The following is a 17,331-nucleotide window of genomic DNA, read 5'->3' as shown; positions in this document are numbered from 1 at the left end:
ATGGTCCGAGTCTCACCTGCTGATCACACTTTTCATTTGGCTGTCCTTCTCCTCCTGCTGCCGCCGCAGCCGGTCTTCGCTGTCCTCTAGTCTAGATTTGTATTCCATTAGCAGCTTCTGCATCTGCTGCTCCTGCACCAGGAGCCGCCTCTCGTATTCCTCCAGCCGACGGCTCGAAACCTTCAACTTCTCCTTTAGCTTGGCTATCTCTTGCTCGTACTGGGAAGCAGAGGACGGCATGTTAATGGGAGTGCAGCAGTCCATTCGGTCTTACTTGAAGTGTCACAGATTGTAATTTGTGTCTACTTAGTTGACGTCAGTTCTAAAAATAAATAGCGGCAATTCGACTTTTCTCTGCCTTTGCTGATTTGAAGTGGTTTGGTTTGACATCACAAATGAGGTGACCACTACACGGCAGATCTATGGTCCTATGTATGGACTTAGAAAAAAGTATACATTATTAATAATGCACATGATACTGGGGTGTGATAATCCTGAGGTCTGGATGCAGAAAGGTTCACATCTGCAGACAACGCAGAGGCAGGCAAACCTCTGGTGAAATCAGATAGGTGCCAGCATCCATTTACCGTATTTTTCGCTTTATAAGACGCACATTTTCCCCCAAAAGTGAGGGAAAAATGGCAGTGCATCTTATAAAGCGAATACTAATAGGTGCTTCCGTTATGGAAGCCGTCATATGTATGCAGGGGGAGCAGTGAGTGAAGCGCTGAGCTGGCTGTACTCACCGCTCCACCATCTTCTTTCAGTACTATGACCTTATGCAGTGCATTGTAAGGTCATGCTGAAGTACAGGGCTGGCAGAAAGAAAACCAGGGGGGTAGTAAGTGTGGGAAGAGTGTCATCCAGAGCAGGAGAGGCGAGGTCATTTATTTAATGTCTGATCTGAGGTGTGATGAGGATTGGGGTCTGATCTGAGGTCTGATTCAGCCTGGGGGATCTGATCTGAGGTCTAATAAAGATTAAGAATCTGATGTCTTATAAAGTCTGAGGGATCTGACCTAAGGTCTTATAAAATTTGGGGGTCTGATGAAGATTGGGGTCTGATCTGAAATCTAATGAAGATTGGGGGTCTGATCTTCTGTCTGATGAAAAATATATTTTTTATTTTCCACCTCTAAAATCTAGGTGCGTCTTTCCATCCGGTGCGTCTTATAAAGTGAAAAGTACGGTATCCATGAACTTACCTTCTCGGCAGGTTTTGCTTCTTCCTTATTTTGGTCCGCAGCAGTTTCCTCTTCTTCGTCTTCATACTGACCATTATTCAGCACCCAGGCAGCCGTCCTCTCCACCGGTGACATGGTGGTAGAGTCCACAGGTGACTGGGCCTACAGGAGGACATAGAAATAAACGTTGAAATATGACAATATTCAGAAGGGTCACAAGAGCAGCGGTCCCTGGACTCAGCATCTCGCTTGTCTGCTTTGCTGTACAGACTAGGACAGAATGAGAAGAAATATCTCATCCTCATTAGAGGATAAGCAAGTTAACAAGAGGATACTGCTGGAAGTCTAGATAAAGTTGGATAGCAACAGTTTACACACAGATAAGGGTGCATTCACACTGTGCTTGCTGTGTTAATTTGGTATATATCTTGGGGGGGGATGGGACTGCTGGTACATACGTCAAATGTATGCATAGTACTACATCTGCCTGGTGATGGCCAAAAGAGTCTCCATATGATGTTCATAGTGCAGGTATACGGTAATACATGTTTTTTTTTATTTTTTGCTGTATAGAACAGAGTAACAGACTACAATCTTCTCTAGACAGAAGGATCCAGAAACAGAATATACCGTGTGGTATACATTTTGTCATTTTGTATTTTATAAATGGGAGCCTACGGGCGACGTCTTTCGCTGTATACCTATCCAGGGGCAGAGAGCATCTTTCAGATCAATATGTTGAGAAATCTGCATGTGCCTCCCTTGTGGTCACTAGGAGGAGGGGGCTGTACTCTGTCACCTTCTGTAGACCAGGGATCGGCAACCTTCGGCACTCCGGCTGCTGTGAAACTACAACTCCCAGCATGCACACCTATTTGGCTGTAACTCCCACAGAAGTGAAAGGAGGATTCTGGGAGTTGTAGTTTCTGAACAGCTGCAGGATACGGATCCCCGCTGTAGACCGTGGCAGTCTATGATATTTCTCTGTCAATTGACTCCCATTTATTTCAGCAGCCATAAAGTGCGCGCACCCTGCTGTACGATGGGCACAGGAAATCCAGGAAGGGAGTGTGCGCCACCAAAATGGCCGCTCCCAGGGAAGGTTTATTATAGTCTATATACGGAAATCTAATTAATGAAATCAAACTGAAGTCTATGACATATCCTCTGTAATACAGCAGATGTTCTTTTACTGGAACCCCAGTCCGTGTGAACTGAGGGCACATTCTGTACTTAAGGGCTATGAACACCTTCGAGGGCAGTTTTTTAAAGATTGCATTTTACTCATTTTGGGTTGAAAATCTTTTTTACAGTTGGTCTTAAAATTTTTCCTACTTAATTTCAGCCACAGATGCAGATTATCTTACACCGAGTCAGTTAGGGACTCAGTGTAAAACTGAAACTTAGACACTCTGCAGCTATGGCTGAAATGTAAACGTGTAGAACAAAAACTGCTGCAAATTTTTAATAAAGACCAAATGAAAAAAATATTTTAGCCATAAATGAGTAAAAGTGCCAAAAAAATGCTCTTGAAGGTGTTCATTGCCTTTTAACATTTTCAATATCCTCCAAGTGCAGGTTTTCATAGAAATGATGTGCAAGTGCAGACCCATACAACTAACAGCCACAAGGAGGCAGCATTGTGCCAGAAGACTGCTACACCATGCATACAACTTACCAGGGCTGCATTTAAAGGGGTTCTGTGGCAATGTACCTTTATTCGACTAAGGCCTCATGCACACGGCCGTGTCCGTATTGCGGCCTGCAAACGGTGGGTCGGCATTCCACGGCCGCTGGCCGCGTGCACCACGGATGCAGACCCATTCACTTGAATGGGTCCGCAATTCCGGAGATGTGGAACGGAGTCACGGAACGGAACACCGAAAGCACTACAGAGTGCTTCCGTGGTGTTTCTTTCTGTTGTTCTGCACCGCAAATAAATATGACATGTCATATTTTTTAGCGGTGCGGACAGACCACGGACCCATTCAAGTTGAATGAATCGGCGCGCTGCACGGATGTTGCCCGTGCATTGGGGATCTCAATTGCGGTCCCCAATGCACGGAACGGCCACCCAAGGGTCGTGTGCATGAGCCCTTAGGCTACTTTCACACTTGCGTTTTGTGCAGATCCGTCATGGACAGATCCGTTTAAATAATACAACCGTCTGCATCCGTTCAGAACGGATCCGTTTGTATTATCTTTAACATAGCCAAGACGGATCCGTCTTGAACACCATTTAAAGTCAATGGGGGACGGATCCGTTTTCTATTGTGCCAGTGAAAACGGATCCGTCCCTATTGACTTACATTGCGTGCCAGGACGGATCCGTTTGGCTCAGTTTCGTCAGACGGACACCAAAACGCTGCTTGTCCGTCTCCGAAGTGGAATGGAGACTGAACTGATGCATTCTGAGCGGATCCTTTTCTGTTCAGAATGCATTAGAATGCAAACTGATCCGTTTTGGACCGCGTGTGAAAGCCCTGAACGGATCTCACAAACGGAAAGCCAAAACGCCAGTGTGAAAGTAGACTTATGTAAATGATAGATATTTTCATAAAGCCAAGTTATCACACAAAGCTCCCAATGCATTACAGATCTGTGGTTTACCTTCTCTGCCCCGGAAAGTCTCTAACATCCTGAATATCACCCATTTTGCTGATCTGTAATAAATCGTTCCTGCGCTTGCTAAGCACAGGAGCATTTTTGAGCACCAGATGCATCATCCTTAAAGGGGTATTCCCAGTGTCGAACTGAGGTACCTAGGGCCCACCAGTAAAATTTATTTTGGGGGCCCACCGTACGGATACATTCAAATATAATAAATAATTTAACAAGTTTTTTATATGAACATAGGCTGGTTGAGGTGCTGTACATTGAATATATGTATGGAGTGCAGTAAGTCTACTGTGTTATGTGCCACTTGTGCAGGGGGTGGGAAACTAGGGGCCCACCTTGCTCAGGGGCCCACCGGGGGATTCCCCTGTACCCCTGTGGGCCAGTCCGAGCCTGGGTATTGCCCTCTCAGACATAGCCGGGGTATCACTAGGATATGCCATCAACATAAGATAGGCGAGGGTCCTACCTTTGGGACCTGTTACTATCTCCCGAATGGGAGCCCAAAAGTAAAGGTGAGCGTGCCGCGCCTGCAGAGGGGTGCTCCACATTCACTGCTATAGGAGCTCTGAAAACAGATCAGCAAACGCACTGTGAAGGGAGAGCACACCACACCTCTCCATACACTGCTATGAGACTGACGGAAATAGCCGGAACTGATCTATCCTGAGGACAGGCCATCGAGATCTGTAACCTGGACAAATCTTTAACTTTCTGGGGGAAGATGAAAAAAACAAACAAACCCCCCCAGCATTTCTGCCACCATATTTTGTATTATGAATTTTGTGTCATTCACCGTTACCTTTATTCTGAGGCTCAGGGCGGCTATGGCGATACCAAATATGTAAAAAATGTGTTACATTTTACTACTTTTAGGCAATAAAAGCATATTTCATAGAAAATCTAAAAGTTTTATGTTGGGGCATTCCAAGTGCCATAACTTTATTTCTCCGTTGATGTAGCTGTATACGGAGAACCATTATGGGGTACATATATATATATATAAATAAATAATAAACTTTTCCGCCTTTTTTTTTTTAAACAGCATTCGCCATGTGGTTTAGATGATGTTACAATTTCAGCAATACCAAAATAAAAAAAAGCACTTTATTACTCGTCACTCATTCTGACAGTTTATTAGGCCATGCCTTAATCACGGCCTAATAGGCGTACGTCTTTTGCTAGGCTCCCTGGCTCCTATGGCATGGGGGACACATGGTGACAAAGGGAGCCCACTCCCTCTGTCAAGCCACTTCGATGCCCAGACACTATTGACCACAGCATCCAATGGGTTAAAGAACCAGGAGTGGAGTTCATTCTGATCCTGGATGTTGCAGCGGGCACCTGGCTGTATACTGTAGAGCGCAGCTACATGGAAAGTAAAGTTACTTCTCAATGCAGGAAGGGGTAATTCAATTTAGATAATCCATTTTCATATACCCCATTAGGGAATTCTAAGTTGTTATGGTGGCGCGTCTCTAAACTGGGTCCTCTTGGGCAGAGTGGAGGGAGGTTACGAAGAGCATCTCTGGTTCTCTGGCACTTTAAGCTGAAGGGACCAGAAACAGGACATGCAGCAAAGGGGTAGATGCCCTCTGTCTTACCTGCTGTGTCTGCTGGCGGTGAACGGCTCGTAGTTTTGGTACAGGGCTCTCACGGGAAGATGTTGATTGTTGTCTAGACCGGTTCCCATTTTGCACAGGCTCAGCAAGCAGTGTGGCAGAGATGCCCGACATGCTGCCTGTGCTACGTAAGGAGGCACTGTGTGGCAAAGACTGTGGGGCCTTGGCTCGAGCCCCAAGAGCCGCCTGGTCGGTCTTTCGGATCTGGGCTTGCCCTGTGCTATTCTGTCGTGGCAGTGCTATAGGAACGGGTCTTTCTGGCATGGTGTGCCGCCTGCTGAAGTCCTCACTTTGGGTGCTCCTTTTGGTGAAGTCCTCCATACTGCTATTGCTAGGTCCGCTGAGGATGAATTCCTCACTGTTACTCTGGCTTCGAGAACTGGCAGTGCTTAGGTTTTCCAGACTAGAGTCCACAGAGGCTTTGGGCATGGATGGTGGAGGGTTGTTGAGGTGGTAGACGGGGTTTTGGAAGGATAGGGGCTGCAAGCTGTTCTGCTGACTCAAGGCTGGGTGTAAGGGTCTCCTGACTTGTGGAGCACTTTGCGGTGTGCCCTGGTTGTCCCGTAACTGCTTGATGGTGGCTACGTGTGCAATAGACAACTGGCTGCCGGTTAATCGCAATGGTGGCTCTTGAACAACAGAGGAACGCTCACTGTGAGTGATGGTGGAGTCCTGTAGGTCCATCAAGGACACGCTGCGTCCATTGGGAAGCACATTGTCTCTATCGTCTTTGTCAGAATAAGACATACTTTGCGTTGATGCCTGCTGGACAAGAAGCAACGTTTTCCCCCTGAAGTAGTTTTCCGCATTTTCAATGGTTGGAGACTTCAGCTTCAGAAGGTCACTGCACAAAAATAATCACTGGTTAAACATTCAAAATCGCTGCAAATTAGACATATAAATTCTTTATTGGTAAAGTCCTCCACGCTATTACTCAATGTCACCATACTGAATGTCTAGCCGTGGCAAGGACATTAATATCTAGCATGCATTAAATGCGTATATATTCCGCAGCAGGAACAGTCGCATGTAAATTATGTTCGACATTCCCTCGTATGAGTCGTGGGAGATTTTTCCAGGTGAGGCTGCGGTCACCTGGCTATTTTTTTCTGTAGGGAAATGTAGAATTACATACAGCCATTTAGATGTCTTCCAGAGTGAGAACTCATGTGCATGTTAGGCACTCTATGGTGGGGGGTCTGAAGTAGAAGACCCCCTTCTAAGGCTGCAAAGCACACGTTCTTGTGACTTTACAGATGCAGCATAAGGCTTCTCTCACACTAGCGTTAGGCTTGATCGGAATGCTTCGGTTTTTGTCAGTCATGTTTGCCGTGCTGCGGCTGCATCTCCCGCCCGTACCCGTCCCCATTATAGTGACTGGGGCCGGACTTCTGGCAGCACACGTGTGCAAGCGTTAGTACCGATCCGGCAGGCTGTTCCCCCTCCGGACAAGCCTAACGCTAGTGTAAAAGAAGCCTAGGAAAGTTGAGGAGATTTTCAGATATCTTATACAACCGAAAAATTGCCCGCATGTAAATTCCCATCTGGCGCGGAGGTTTTCTGTGAGTTCAATATTGATGGCCTATCCTCGGGATAGGTCATCAATCTGATCAGCAGGAGACCTACTCCTGGCACGCCCACCAATCAGCTGTATGAAGGGCTTGTGGCACCCTGGTGATCGCTGCTGCCTCCTCACATCTTACCAAGCACAGCGCCATACATTGGATAATGGCTGCGCTTAGTATTGCAGCACAAGCCCACTCACTTGAATGGGATTTAGCTGCAAACAGGACGTGTGGCCGATGAACGTGATGTCACTGGCCTAGGAAGAGGAGTGCCAGGAGTTGGACCTCCACTGATCAGACATCACTAGCCATCAATATTGAAAATCCTTTTAAAATCCACAGCGTGCCAATTCATTTTGTGGATTTTCACCACAGATTTGACTCCTTTCAAGCGGAAATTTCAACCTCAAGTGCAGATACCCTAATAAGGAATCTGGACAGGAGTTGTCCTGATGGGACAATTCCATTCAGCACCCTTCCCAAACATTGGCATTTTTAAGACCCCCTCAAGGGGGCTGACTATTCGTGAAGTTGTTTTATGCACATTTGTTTTTTATGAAAGCCTCCAATGATACAATAAGAGTAAAACAACCCTAAAAACATTACATAGACCACACCACAAAAAGTCAATGTATAATACACTGCCCATATATGTGACTCACCAGTCTGCAGGATCCTCAAATATCTTCTGAAGTCCCGACGAAAGGCTGCCACTTACATTCGGAGTGGAGCTGTGCTCGCTGAATCGTCTTAGCTGTTGCTGGATGGGGGTGGGATTGGTCAGTGTTTTGGTGATGTCCGCGAGGATGCGTGGAAGCGGTCCCAGTTTTTCCACGGTGGCCTGTAGGAAGGAATTTTCACCCTGATTGGACAATATGCGTGGCAACGTCCGCCATTGTGACGGGGAAGGCCAGGAGGGGTTCGGAGGGCAGGTGTTTTTTTTTTTGTTTTTTTTGTTTGTTTGTTCATATGAGTATGTGAGCGCATGGCATGAGCGCAGAGCCATATTATCAACCACGATGTGACGGATGGAGGAGACGGGGTGTAGCCAGGCATCGGGGTAGGAAAGGGCAAGGGAGAAAAGGAAATAGAGAAGAAATTAGGACTGCTCAAATCCAGAAGGAAAAATAATTAATTCATGCTTAACATAACTAAAAACTACTGCCATTCCAACTCAAAACAGACATGCAATGCTAACGTACTACAAAAATGCCAGAAGAGACGAGGGAAGAGTGGTGGTCATCCAGAAGGTGCACGGGTGTCGGGGTTAAAGAGAGGAGCATGCGTCCAGTCTAGTGAAAGGAGGAAGAATAGAAGGTGAACAGTGTTATAAGGAAGAAGACTTCTCCAAGGACTCAGCCGAGTGATGCAGTCAGTCTGGTACAGATGGGTAATGTACGTGGACCATGGAGCTACTGTATGTCAATGCGGCTGATCGTGGCGGGCACAAAGTAACCAGTGAAATATGAGGGGATGTGAGACACCACAACACAGCTGGCGACAAATCAGAAGACAGAATACATAGAGACCCATTGGAAGAAAGGCAAAAACCATCACTGTCACTTAACAAGCCAACTTACCGGCATGTGGGGAGCATTATACAAGACTGCCTCATTTAAAGGGGTTTTCCGAGACTGATCTGACCTGTGGGGGTCCGACACCCAGGACTCCTGCCGATAAGCCGTTTGAGAAGGCACCGATGCGTTCAGTAGCTCCGCGGTCTCAGTTTAGCCTAGGCGTCACTTCTATTGGTCATGGCCCAAGCGCATCTTAGCCCCATTGAAGTGAATGGGGATGAGCTGCGATACCAAGCATAGCTGTTATATAATGGACGGCGCTGTGGTTGGGAAGCAGGGAGAAGGCTGCAGCGCTACTCCGAGTGCCTCTTCATACAGCTGATCGGTTAGGGTCCTGGTTGTCCGACTCCCATCAATTAATAATGATGGCCTATCCAGAGGGTAGGTCATGAGTTAAAATATTTAGGAAAACCCCTTTAAGAGAATATTTATTTAGCTAAAATCTAAGATTAAAGGGATTCTCCGGGCTTTTAATATTAATGACCTATCTCAAGATAGGTCATCAAGATCAGATCAGCGGGGGTCCGACACGCGGCACCGCTGCCGATCAGCTGTATGAGGAGACGGCGCGTGCAGTGTGCATGTGCTGCCTCCCTTCCCGCTCACCGCTGCTGTCTATGGCAAAGCAGCAGCACAGCAGGAAGAGAGAAGGGAGATGGCATTTTCACACTGTGCGCACAGTCTCCTCATACAGCTGATCGGCGGGGGTGCCGGGGGTCGGACCGCTGATGATCGGCGGAGGTGCCGGGGGTCGGACCGCTACTGATCTGATATTGATGACCTATCCTAGGATAGGTCATCAATATTAGAAGCCCAGAGAACCCCTTTAAGGCTGCATTCACATGACCGTATTTTCAGTGTGCGCGGACCCAATTATTTCTGTCATCTGTGTGCTGTCTGCATCCGTGCTACAAATTATAGAACATGTCCTATTCATTCCCATTATGCATTTTTATAATGGGGCCCGTGAAAAGAGCAGGATGCACATGGACCGCATCCGCATATTTCAGATCTGCGATTAACGGGCTACAAAATGTTTACGGTCGTGGGAATGTAGCCTAAGACTTTCAGCCTGTTCATTTTTAAAAATTGCATTTCCTATACTATAAGGTGATATCTGGCATTTGTATGTACTAAAAGCCCCCCATACAAGGGGTTGTCTCATCATAGAAAACCCATTTAATGCGGGAGTTGAATGCCTCAGGTCTGGCTCCCGAGAATACTAGCAAACAGCTGAATGCCGGAGAATTCCAAGGCCAGTCAGACATTTCCCCTGCGGTGGGCACTGCATTAGATAATATTCCATGTCGGCCATGCACATAAATGGCTGTCGATGTAATAAATGGATGGCATGAGTTTGTCAGAGTGAGGACTATTGCTTGTTAGGGCCCTCCTAGGGGGCCTTCACACGCAGCAGATTTTTTTGTAGAATTTTCTACCACCGAAAATCTGTTCCATTCACCTGAATGGGTCTTGCAGAAATCCATCTGCTTGCCACCCCATTCAAGTGAATGGAACAGATTTTCAGTTGCGGAAAGTTTGCTGCAGTGTGTGAATGCATCCTAACGCAGGGCAATAATCAGGAACAAACTGATGGTCGAGTTCACATATAACAATCATCCCCTCGGTATGGGGATGAACGATCCCATCCCATCCCTGTACAGACTGATGAAAGATGCAGTCGCCCGTTTGTTTACTCACTCGCTGGGTGATCGGCGGCACATTTACATGGCAGTGTGACTTCCCGTACTGACCTCTGCACCTCTATAATGATTTATAACGCTGTGTGTCCCTGGAATTTATTGAATTACACTGCCCTAATGCAGTCAGTGTAATTCAGTAGATTTGGAGGGTCTAGCAGGGGTCAGTACGGGAAATCACACTGCGAGATTCTCACATTGAACTCGCTGCGTCTGGCATTAATAGGCTGATAGGACTTACATAGGAACATTTTAAAGGGAACCTGTCACCTCCAAAAACCATCTCAAGCCGCCAGCAGTACCTGACAGTGGCCAGCAGCGTGTTTCCGACGATAATATTCTTCCCGAAGGCCGATGCAGCTAAAGCTCAAAAAACGTTCCTTTATCCCCTGCCGGCGCGCTTCTCTAGTCATGCTTGAAGTCAAGGGGGCAGCGGCCTCCTTGCTTCAAGTCAAGATAACCACGCCCCCTTCCCTGTGATTGACAGCCGGCAGTTCGGCTGGCTTTGCCGAACTCTCTGCATAAGCGCTGTCAATCACAGCGAAAGGGGCGTGGCCATCTTGACTTGAAGCAAGGAGGCCGCTGCCCCCTTGACTTCAAGCATGACTAGAGAAGCGCGCCGGCAGGGGATAAAGGAACGTTTTCTGAGCTTTAGCCGCATCTGCCTTCAGGAAGAAAATGATCGTCGGAAACACGCTGCTGGCGGCTTGGGATGGTGTTTGGAGGGGACAGTGATACCGCTACCATGAGTAAGGCTAAAGGAGGACATCACATTTCAGTCTGGACTGTCTGGGTAATATTGCATCCAGGACCATATTCTTTGTCATGTCAGTGTCACTGATATAATAGGGGATTAAAAGTGCTCTCATGACTGACAGATTACATGGCACAGAGTTTAACTTCACCTTTTAAACTTAAGAAAATGCACTTCTATTAGATGGTGTTGAAGTGTCAGGTGCCCTCATTGGTAATGGGTAGAGAAAGAAGGCGCAACTGATTACCCTACGGCCCCTCATCATCTGGGAGCCAGATTGGGCGGTGGATATGGAGTATTAGATGCTATACTAGATGCTGCATTTCAAGCTAATCTAGATGAATACTTTCCAGCTTTTGGACGGAGGTAGAAGGCCACCCGTCCTGTGTGCGCACCTTATCGAGCTGAGACACCACTTCCCACAGGAGGCAATGCAGGACCGAGAGCTCCCGGCCAAGGTCGATGTACCCTTCAAATCCCGGCGTGTTCGAGATGGTATCTGGGTTGGAGATCTCTTGAAGAAAGCGTTTCATCCCACCCCATTCATGCTCCAAGAAGTCATTCATAAAAGCCATGTATTCTTCCTTATTGCCAAATCTGTTCAAAAGTGAGAAGATATTACCGTAAGTGCGATTATAAAAACGATATTGATCTACAAAGTGTGAGAACACGTGGGGGATTTTATAGCTCCTAGTGTGCCATGTTACACCGGCGACGTGGACCGCATGTGCTTCTATGTCCCTCCTGCACAGTATGGCGTACTGTATAGGAGCTGGCAGCGAAGTACATAGGTCAGATTGATAAATCGCATATGTAACAAGTTCTAAAAGTTGCTGGTTATCCTGTAGAGCGTTGCAGATAAATCTGGTGCAGGACGGAAGACACTGGGGTAAGTTTACTAAGACTGGCATTTCATACACTGGTCTTCGGGTAGGAGCTGGAATAGATCATCTTAAATCTATTAAAGAGTAACTACACTTATTTTTTCAATTTTTGTTATGTCATAAGGACATATCAGAAGTGTTGATCGGCGGGGGTCCTAGCTCTGAGACCACCGCCGATCGCTAGCACGAATGCTCAGAGCACCGCTTCCCCCTTACTGCTGTGCGCGAGACTGTTGACGAGCTCATAGACTTTCTATTGAAACCGTCTACAGTCTCGCACTCAGCAGCGAGGAAAAGCGGCGGTCGGCTGAACACTTCTGAGCCCTCGTTCTAGTGATCTGTGGTGGTCTCAGAGCTGGGACCCCTGCCGATATCTATCTATGATGTATAAAAAAAATAAAAAGCGTAGTTACTCTTTAAGCCACATATGGCCCGCCCTCTTCCATTCAAGCCTTGCCCCCTTTTAGAAATGCGGCAAGTGTAAAAGGGAGTAAAAGTTGCATTTTTGTATTAAGTGGGGCTTGCATAAAAATTTGCAACTTTTGTCCATCTCAACACTGACGTCAGAAGGTCTTAATAAATTCCATAAAAACATCAAAAATTGTTGTGGTCAATTTGGGCCATACAAGACCTTACACTTGTCTTCAAAGGAACCTGTCTGAGCTGCCGGCAGCCTGTTAGAGAGCAGGAGGAGCTGAGCAGACTGATATATAGTTTCATTATATGTATTTCATTAGTTTAGGAGTCCAGTAGACCGTAGCACCGCCCACTGGACTCCTAAGCGTAGAAAAAGAATGTAAATAAATATACATCTTATACTAAAGTGAAGCGTTTTCCAGATGCCTGTCTTCACAAGCCGTGGATGCAACTCTGATGACTTGTACATCTGCGCAATTTTCTAATTCACTGCATCTAAATGCAATTTCATAGCAGTCTGCCACACAGCCATTAACTGCCGCTGATCGCAGCCCCCTATCATAGAGGTCGGGTGCCGGCTATTTCACTCCGGCACCCACCTCCTGCATTTGTATTAACATTGGTGGCGCAGTGCGCCCCCCCCCCCCCCCCAGTATAATATACATTGAGTGCGGCCACCCCCCCCCCCCCCAGTATAATATACATTGAGTGCGGCCACCCGCCCCCCAGTATAATATACATTGAGTGCGGCCACCACCCCCCCAGTATAATATACATTGAGTGCGGCCACCCCACCCCCCCCCCCCCCCCCCAGTATAATATACATTGGTGGCGCAGTGGGAAGTGCCAATGAGGGTTCAAAAATAAAAATAAAAAATTAACTCACCTCCACCAATTGATCGCGCAGCTGCCGGTCTCCTGTTCTTTCTTTAGGACCTGTGAAAGGACCTGTGGTGACATCACTGTGGTCATCACATGGTACATCATATGATCCATCACCATGGTAATGGACCATGTGATTAGCTCAGTCCTGAAGCAAGAACAGGAGACCGGCAGCTGCGCGATCAATTGGTGGAGGCAAGTTAATTTTTTATTTATTTTTTTAACCCTGTTTGGCACTTCCCACTGCGCCACCAATGTTTATTATACTGGGGGGGGGCGCACTCAATGTATATTATACTGGGGGGGGTGGCCGCACTCAATGTATATTATACTGGGGGGGGGGGGGGGCCGCACTCAATGTATATTATACTGGGGGGGGGGGGGGGGGGGGGGGTGGCCGCACTCAATGTATATTATACTGGGGGGGGGGTGGACGCACTCAATGTATATTATACTGGGGGGGGTGGACGCACTCAATGTATATTATACTGGGGGGGGTGGCCGCACTCAATGTATATTATACTGGGGGGGGGGGTGGCTGCACTCAATGTATATTATACTGGGGGGGGGGGGCTGCACTCAATGTTTATTATACTGGGGGGGAAGGGGGGCGGGACCTCTCATACATTGTCGGCTCCATGTGGATGACTCATCCACATGAACGAGCACGCAATGACTGAGCTCTCAGGGTGAGTCATGAGGAGGCGTGGCCGGCCTTCACTCAACTACAGGAGCCGAACCAGGAAGTTATCAGGACATCTACTGCTGGTAAGATTGAAATAGCAAAGTGGGACAACCCCTTTAACCATGAAACAGTGTTTACCTACATATTTCCATGTGGCTTTGGCATGTGCTCAAGATCTGAACCCAGCCTAAACGTAATACCTTAAGAAGTGAACAAGAACACCTGTGCAAAATGCAGGCTCCAAAGAGAAGACTAAAATGGTAGCATGTCATACAGGATTATTTTTTTTTTATTGTCATCACTTACTTTGCAAAGTTGGCGAGATTCTGTATCACCTTGGCTATGAGTGTCAAAGTCCGGGAAGTGCGATCATCAGGATATTCCTGCATGAGGCCGAACAGACTAGGGGACATGATTGATGGGCAGAGGAACCGGAGGAACAGGGAGGCGCTGATCAGTCGCTCGCTGATGTCTTGCTTGCCTCTATTAATACATTGTTGTTTCCAAGATGCAAAAACTTCTTTTAGTTCCCTGGGAAAAACACTGTGACAAAAGAAGAAATGCATTAGACTCACATAAACATGTCTACGTCTGTTAGGGTGAGGCTGCTTTAGAGGTGGAACCTGAAGATCCTGGATCCCAATACAAATTTTCTAACAGGTTCTCCCACCTATTATATCTTTATAACACTGGAGTCTTCTTAGGTGGCCTTTGACCCCCCCCCCCCCCCACAGGAATCCGGTGTGAATGCTACCTCCGAATCCCTTCAGCAACACACCTAAGCCAACCATATGGCCAGAGTTTCCTCCCCAAGCCTCGGGGGTGAATGCTACCTCTGAATCCCTTCAGCTACACCTAAGCCAATCATATGGCCAGAGTTTCCTCCCGAAGTATTGGGTGTGAATGCTACCTCTGAACCCCTATATCTATGCCATAGGCCAACCATATGGCCAGAGTTTAACCCCAAGCTTCGAGTGTGAATGCTACCACCTCTGAACCCCTATAGCTACGCCACTAGGCCAACCATATGGCTGCAGCTTCACAACGTCTTGGTGCGGTTTTGCAACGATCGTCTATGACAGGGATGCTCAATCTATGGCCCTCCAGCTTTTGTAAAACTACAACTCCCACCATGCCCTTCTGTAGGATGATAGCTGTAGGCCGTCAGGGAATGATGGGAGTTGTAGTTTTGCAACAGCTGGAGGGCCGCAGGTTAGGCATGCCTGGCCTATGGAGTCTGTAGTTTAACCTGCTAAAAATAATGCAGCTAAAGGGATTGGTAGTAAAACCGCGGCCCCTACTCTTACGGCTATCATAGCCTCCGATTGTTACCAAGAATTGTCAAACGCTAAAAAAAAAAAAATGGCACCCTTCATACAACCTACATTAGAACTGAAGGGTTCGATTTTCTACATCTCAGGTTGTGACCAAGAGCGTAAAGCCATTTCTCCGCAGCCGATATAACAGATGACATTTAGACGTCATCAATGTGAGTGGAAAGGGTGAATAATATTAATGAATAGGTTATATTTGGCCACAGAGAGAGAACAGAGTTAGCACAAGGAGTTCTGTGTGTTGCAAACACATTAAATCATTGTGCGGGGAAAACAAAGGCCGCATTCAGTCCGACATAAAAGGCACTGCTACCATTATAACATGGTGCTGCGACAATGTGACCCAGCTTGGCACCTGCTCAAACCAACATTTTTTTTTCTCCTCAGAATAGTTCCGCTATGTTCTCCACATTTTCGGGCTACCTGTGTTACACCATCTGTTATCTAGCTACAACTTCCAAAACTCTCTGAGAGCCTCCGGACAGTTTCCTAACCTTACGACGGCCGCCCTCATACTTTACTTCTCTTCTCTGTGAAGTGCATTGTTAAAAAGAGCCCATCGCACATTATTAATCTTAACCAATGACCTACCGGGTCCTGTTCTTTATTTTTACCTGTATTTCCTCAAATTAACCCCCGTCGGTATTCTCTGTGGCTATCATAATTATATAGCAAGTGCCCCCTCATATCGGATGGGACGTAAAGAGACGTCATTCCTCGTACCCAAGTCGTTCTATAGTCACTACAAATCCGTACAGACATGGAAGCAACGGAGGGTACATAAAGCCTCATTTTTGGAGGCATGAACAGCTGCTGGCCCCGTGCGTCTATGCAGAAATAGAATGGCGTATCCGTGAAACATTTAAAGTGTACTTAAACGTTGCTAAAATAAAGTGGCCTAAATGGGAGGAAATGCTCAAAAAACCCAGACACTGTGGCGTGTTTATAACCGGGGGAGCAATTCCTCCGCATGTGATCCCCAGCCAAAAAATGCATACATTGGAGGATGTTGGCAGCGGACCACATGCACCACAAGGGCATCCTACACAAGATGGAGCAGTGTGTGGGTGAAAATATAAAAATATATAAATCACTGCAAAAGGTGCACCACATCGTATGCATTTTTTTGCTGGGGATTGCCGCTAGCAACGGATCACATGCGGAGGAACTGCTCCCCCGGTTACAAACACGCTACAGTTTTGGGGTTTTTGAGCATTTTATTCCATGCAGGCCACTTTATTTTAGTGATTTTTCTTTATATGTATGGAATAATGCTGGTAACATTCTGTGGCACCTGGTAGCCTGTGTCACGTGGCCTGTTATAGGTGGGGCTTGCAGCCCTATCCCTTCTCCTACTGCATGAGTGATCTCACTATGGAGGTATGTGGGAGCTTGGCTGTGAGTTAGATCTTAGCGCCATTCAGACCGCGTTCACATACCATAGGTAGTCTAGTGGTAGTCCCCATGCCACACTGAGATACCTTGACGGTGGTGCAAAAGGGCTCCGATGTGTTCCTGACTGGAAGAATACATTGGCTAAAGTCTCAGTTCTTAACATCAGCCTGAGCGATTAGCCAGGGTTGTCAGTTGCGTATCGTTGTGGCGCACCTTTTGCAGTGATTTATGTACTTAAACGTTCAACTAAAATTTTTTTAAAGTCTTAGAAATACCTTAAAAATTATATTTTCTAATATATATACCGTAATTTATTTAGGGCTCATTAAGATGGCCGTAGTGTTTTGCGGTCCGCAAATTGCACCGATACCGGCCTGTGTGCATTTCGCACTTTGTGGACCGCACACGGCCGGCACTAGGATAGAAAGTGCCTATTCTTGTCCGCAAAAATAAGGCATGCTCTATATTGTTTGCGGGGCTGCGGAAAGAACAACGGATGCGGACAGCACACGGTGTGCTGTCGGCATCTTTTGCGGCCCTGTTGAAATGAATGAGTCCACACCTGTTCGCCAAAATTGCGGCACTCATTCAAACGGTCATCTGAATGAGCCCTTATTTTCTGAAGTTCGGGGCTCCTGCCCGTCCTCGCTGCGCTCCGCTGAATCTCTGGGCAGAGCTTTCAGCTGAAGGTACAGGCTATAACACAAATCAGTATC

General features: G+C 47.0%; 1 protein-coding gene across 9 annotated transcripts in view; it reads right to left on the bottom strand.

Moving 5' to 3' along the window:
* The window catches only part of RASAL2 (RAS protein activator like 2), a 281,186-nt gene that overhangs the window by 9,610 nt on the left and 254,245 nt on the right, over nt 1-17,331 (bottom strand). For 5 of the 9 annotated variants that reach the window (XM_044300543.1, XM_044300539.1, XM_044300538.1 and 2 more), the window contains 7 exons: nt 14,193-14,429; nt 11,414-11,615; nt 8,190-8,279; nt 7,650-7,849; nt 5,405-6,266; nt 1,206-1,346; nt 17-219 (listed from right to left, as the gene is read on the bottom strand). In XM_044300543.1, coding sequence (XP_044156478.1) covers nt 17-219; nt 1,206-1,346; nt 5,405-6,266; nt 7,650-7,849; nt 8,190-8,279; nt 11,414-11,615; nt 14,193-14,429 — 1,935 coding nt within the window. The remainder of the gene's footprint in view (nt 1-16; nt 220-1,205; nt 1,347-5,404; nt 6,267-7,649; nt 7,850-8,189; nt 8,280-11,413; nt 11,616-14,192; nt 14,430-17,331) is intronic. The other 4 variants (XM_044300544.1, XM_044300540.1, XM_044300545.1 and 1 more) reach the window with 2 other exon arrangements.

This window comes from Bufo gargarizans, chromosome 7, assembly GCF_014858855.1.
Source record: "Bufo gargarizans isolate SCDJY-AF-19 chromosome 7, ASM1485885v1, whole genome shotgun sequence".
NCBI lineage: Eukaryota > Metazoa > Chordata > Amphibia > Anura > Bufonidae > Bufo > Bufo gargarizans.
This window is presented reverse-complemented; position numbering and strand designations above follow the sequence as displayed.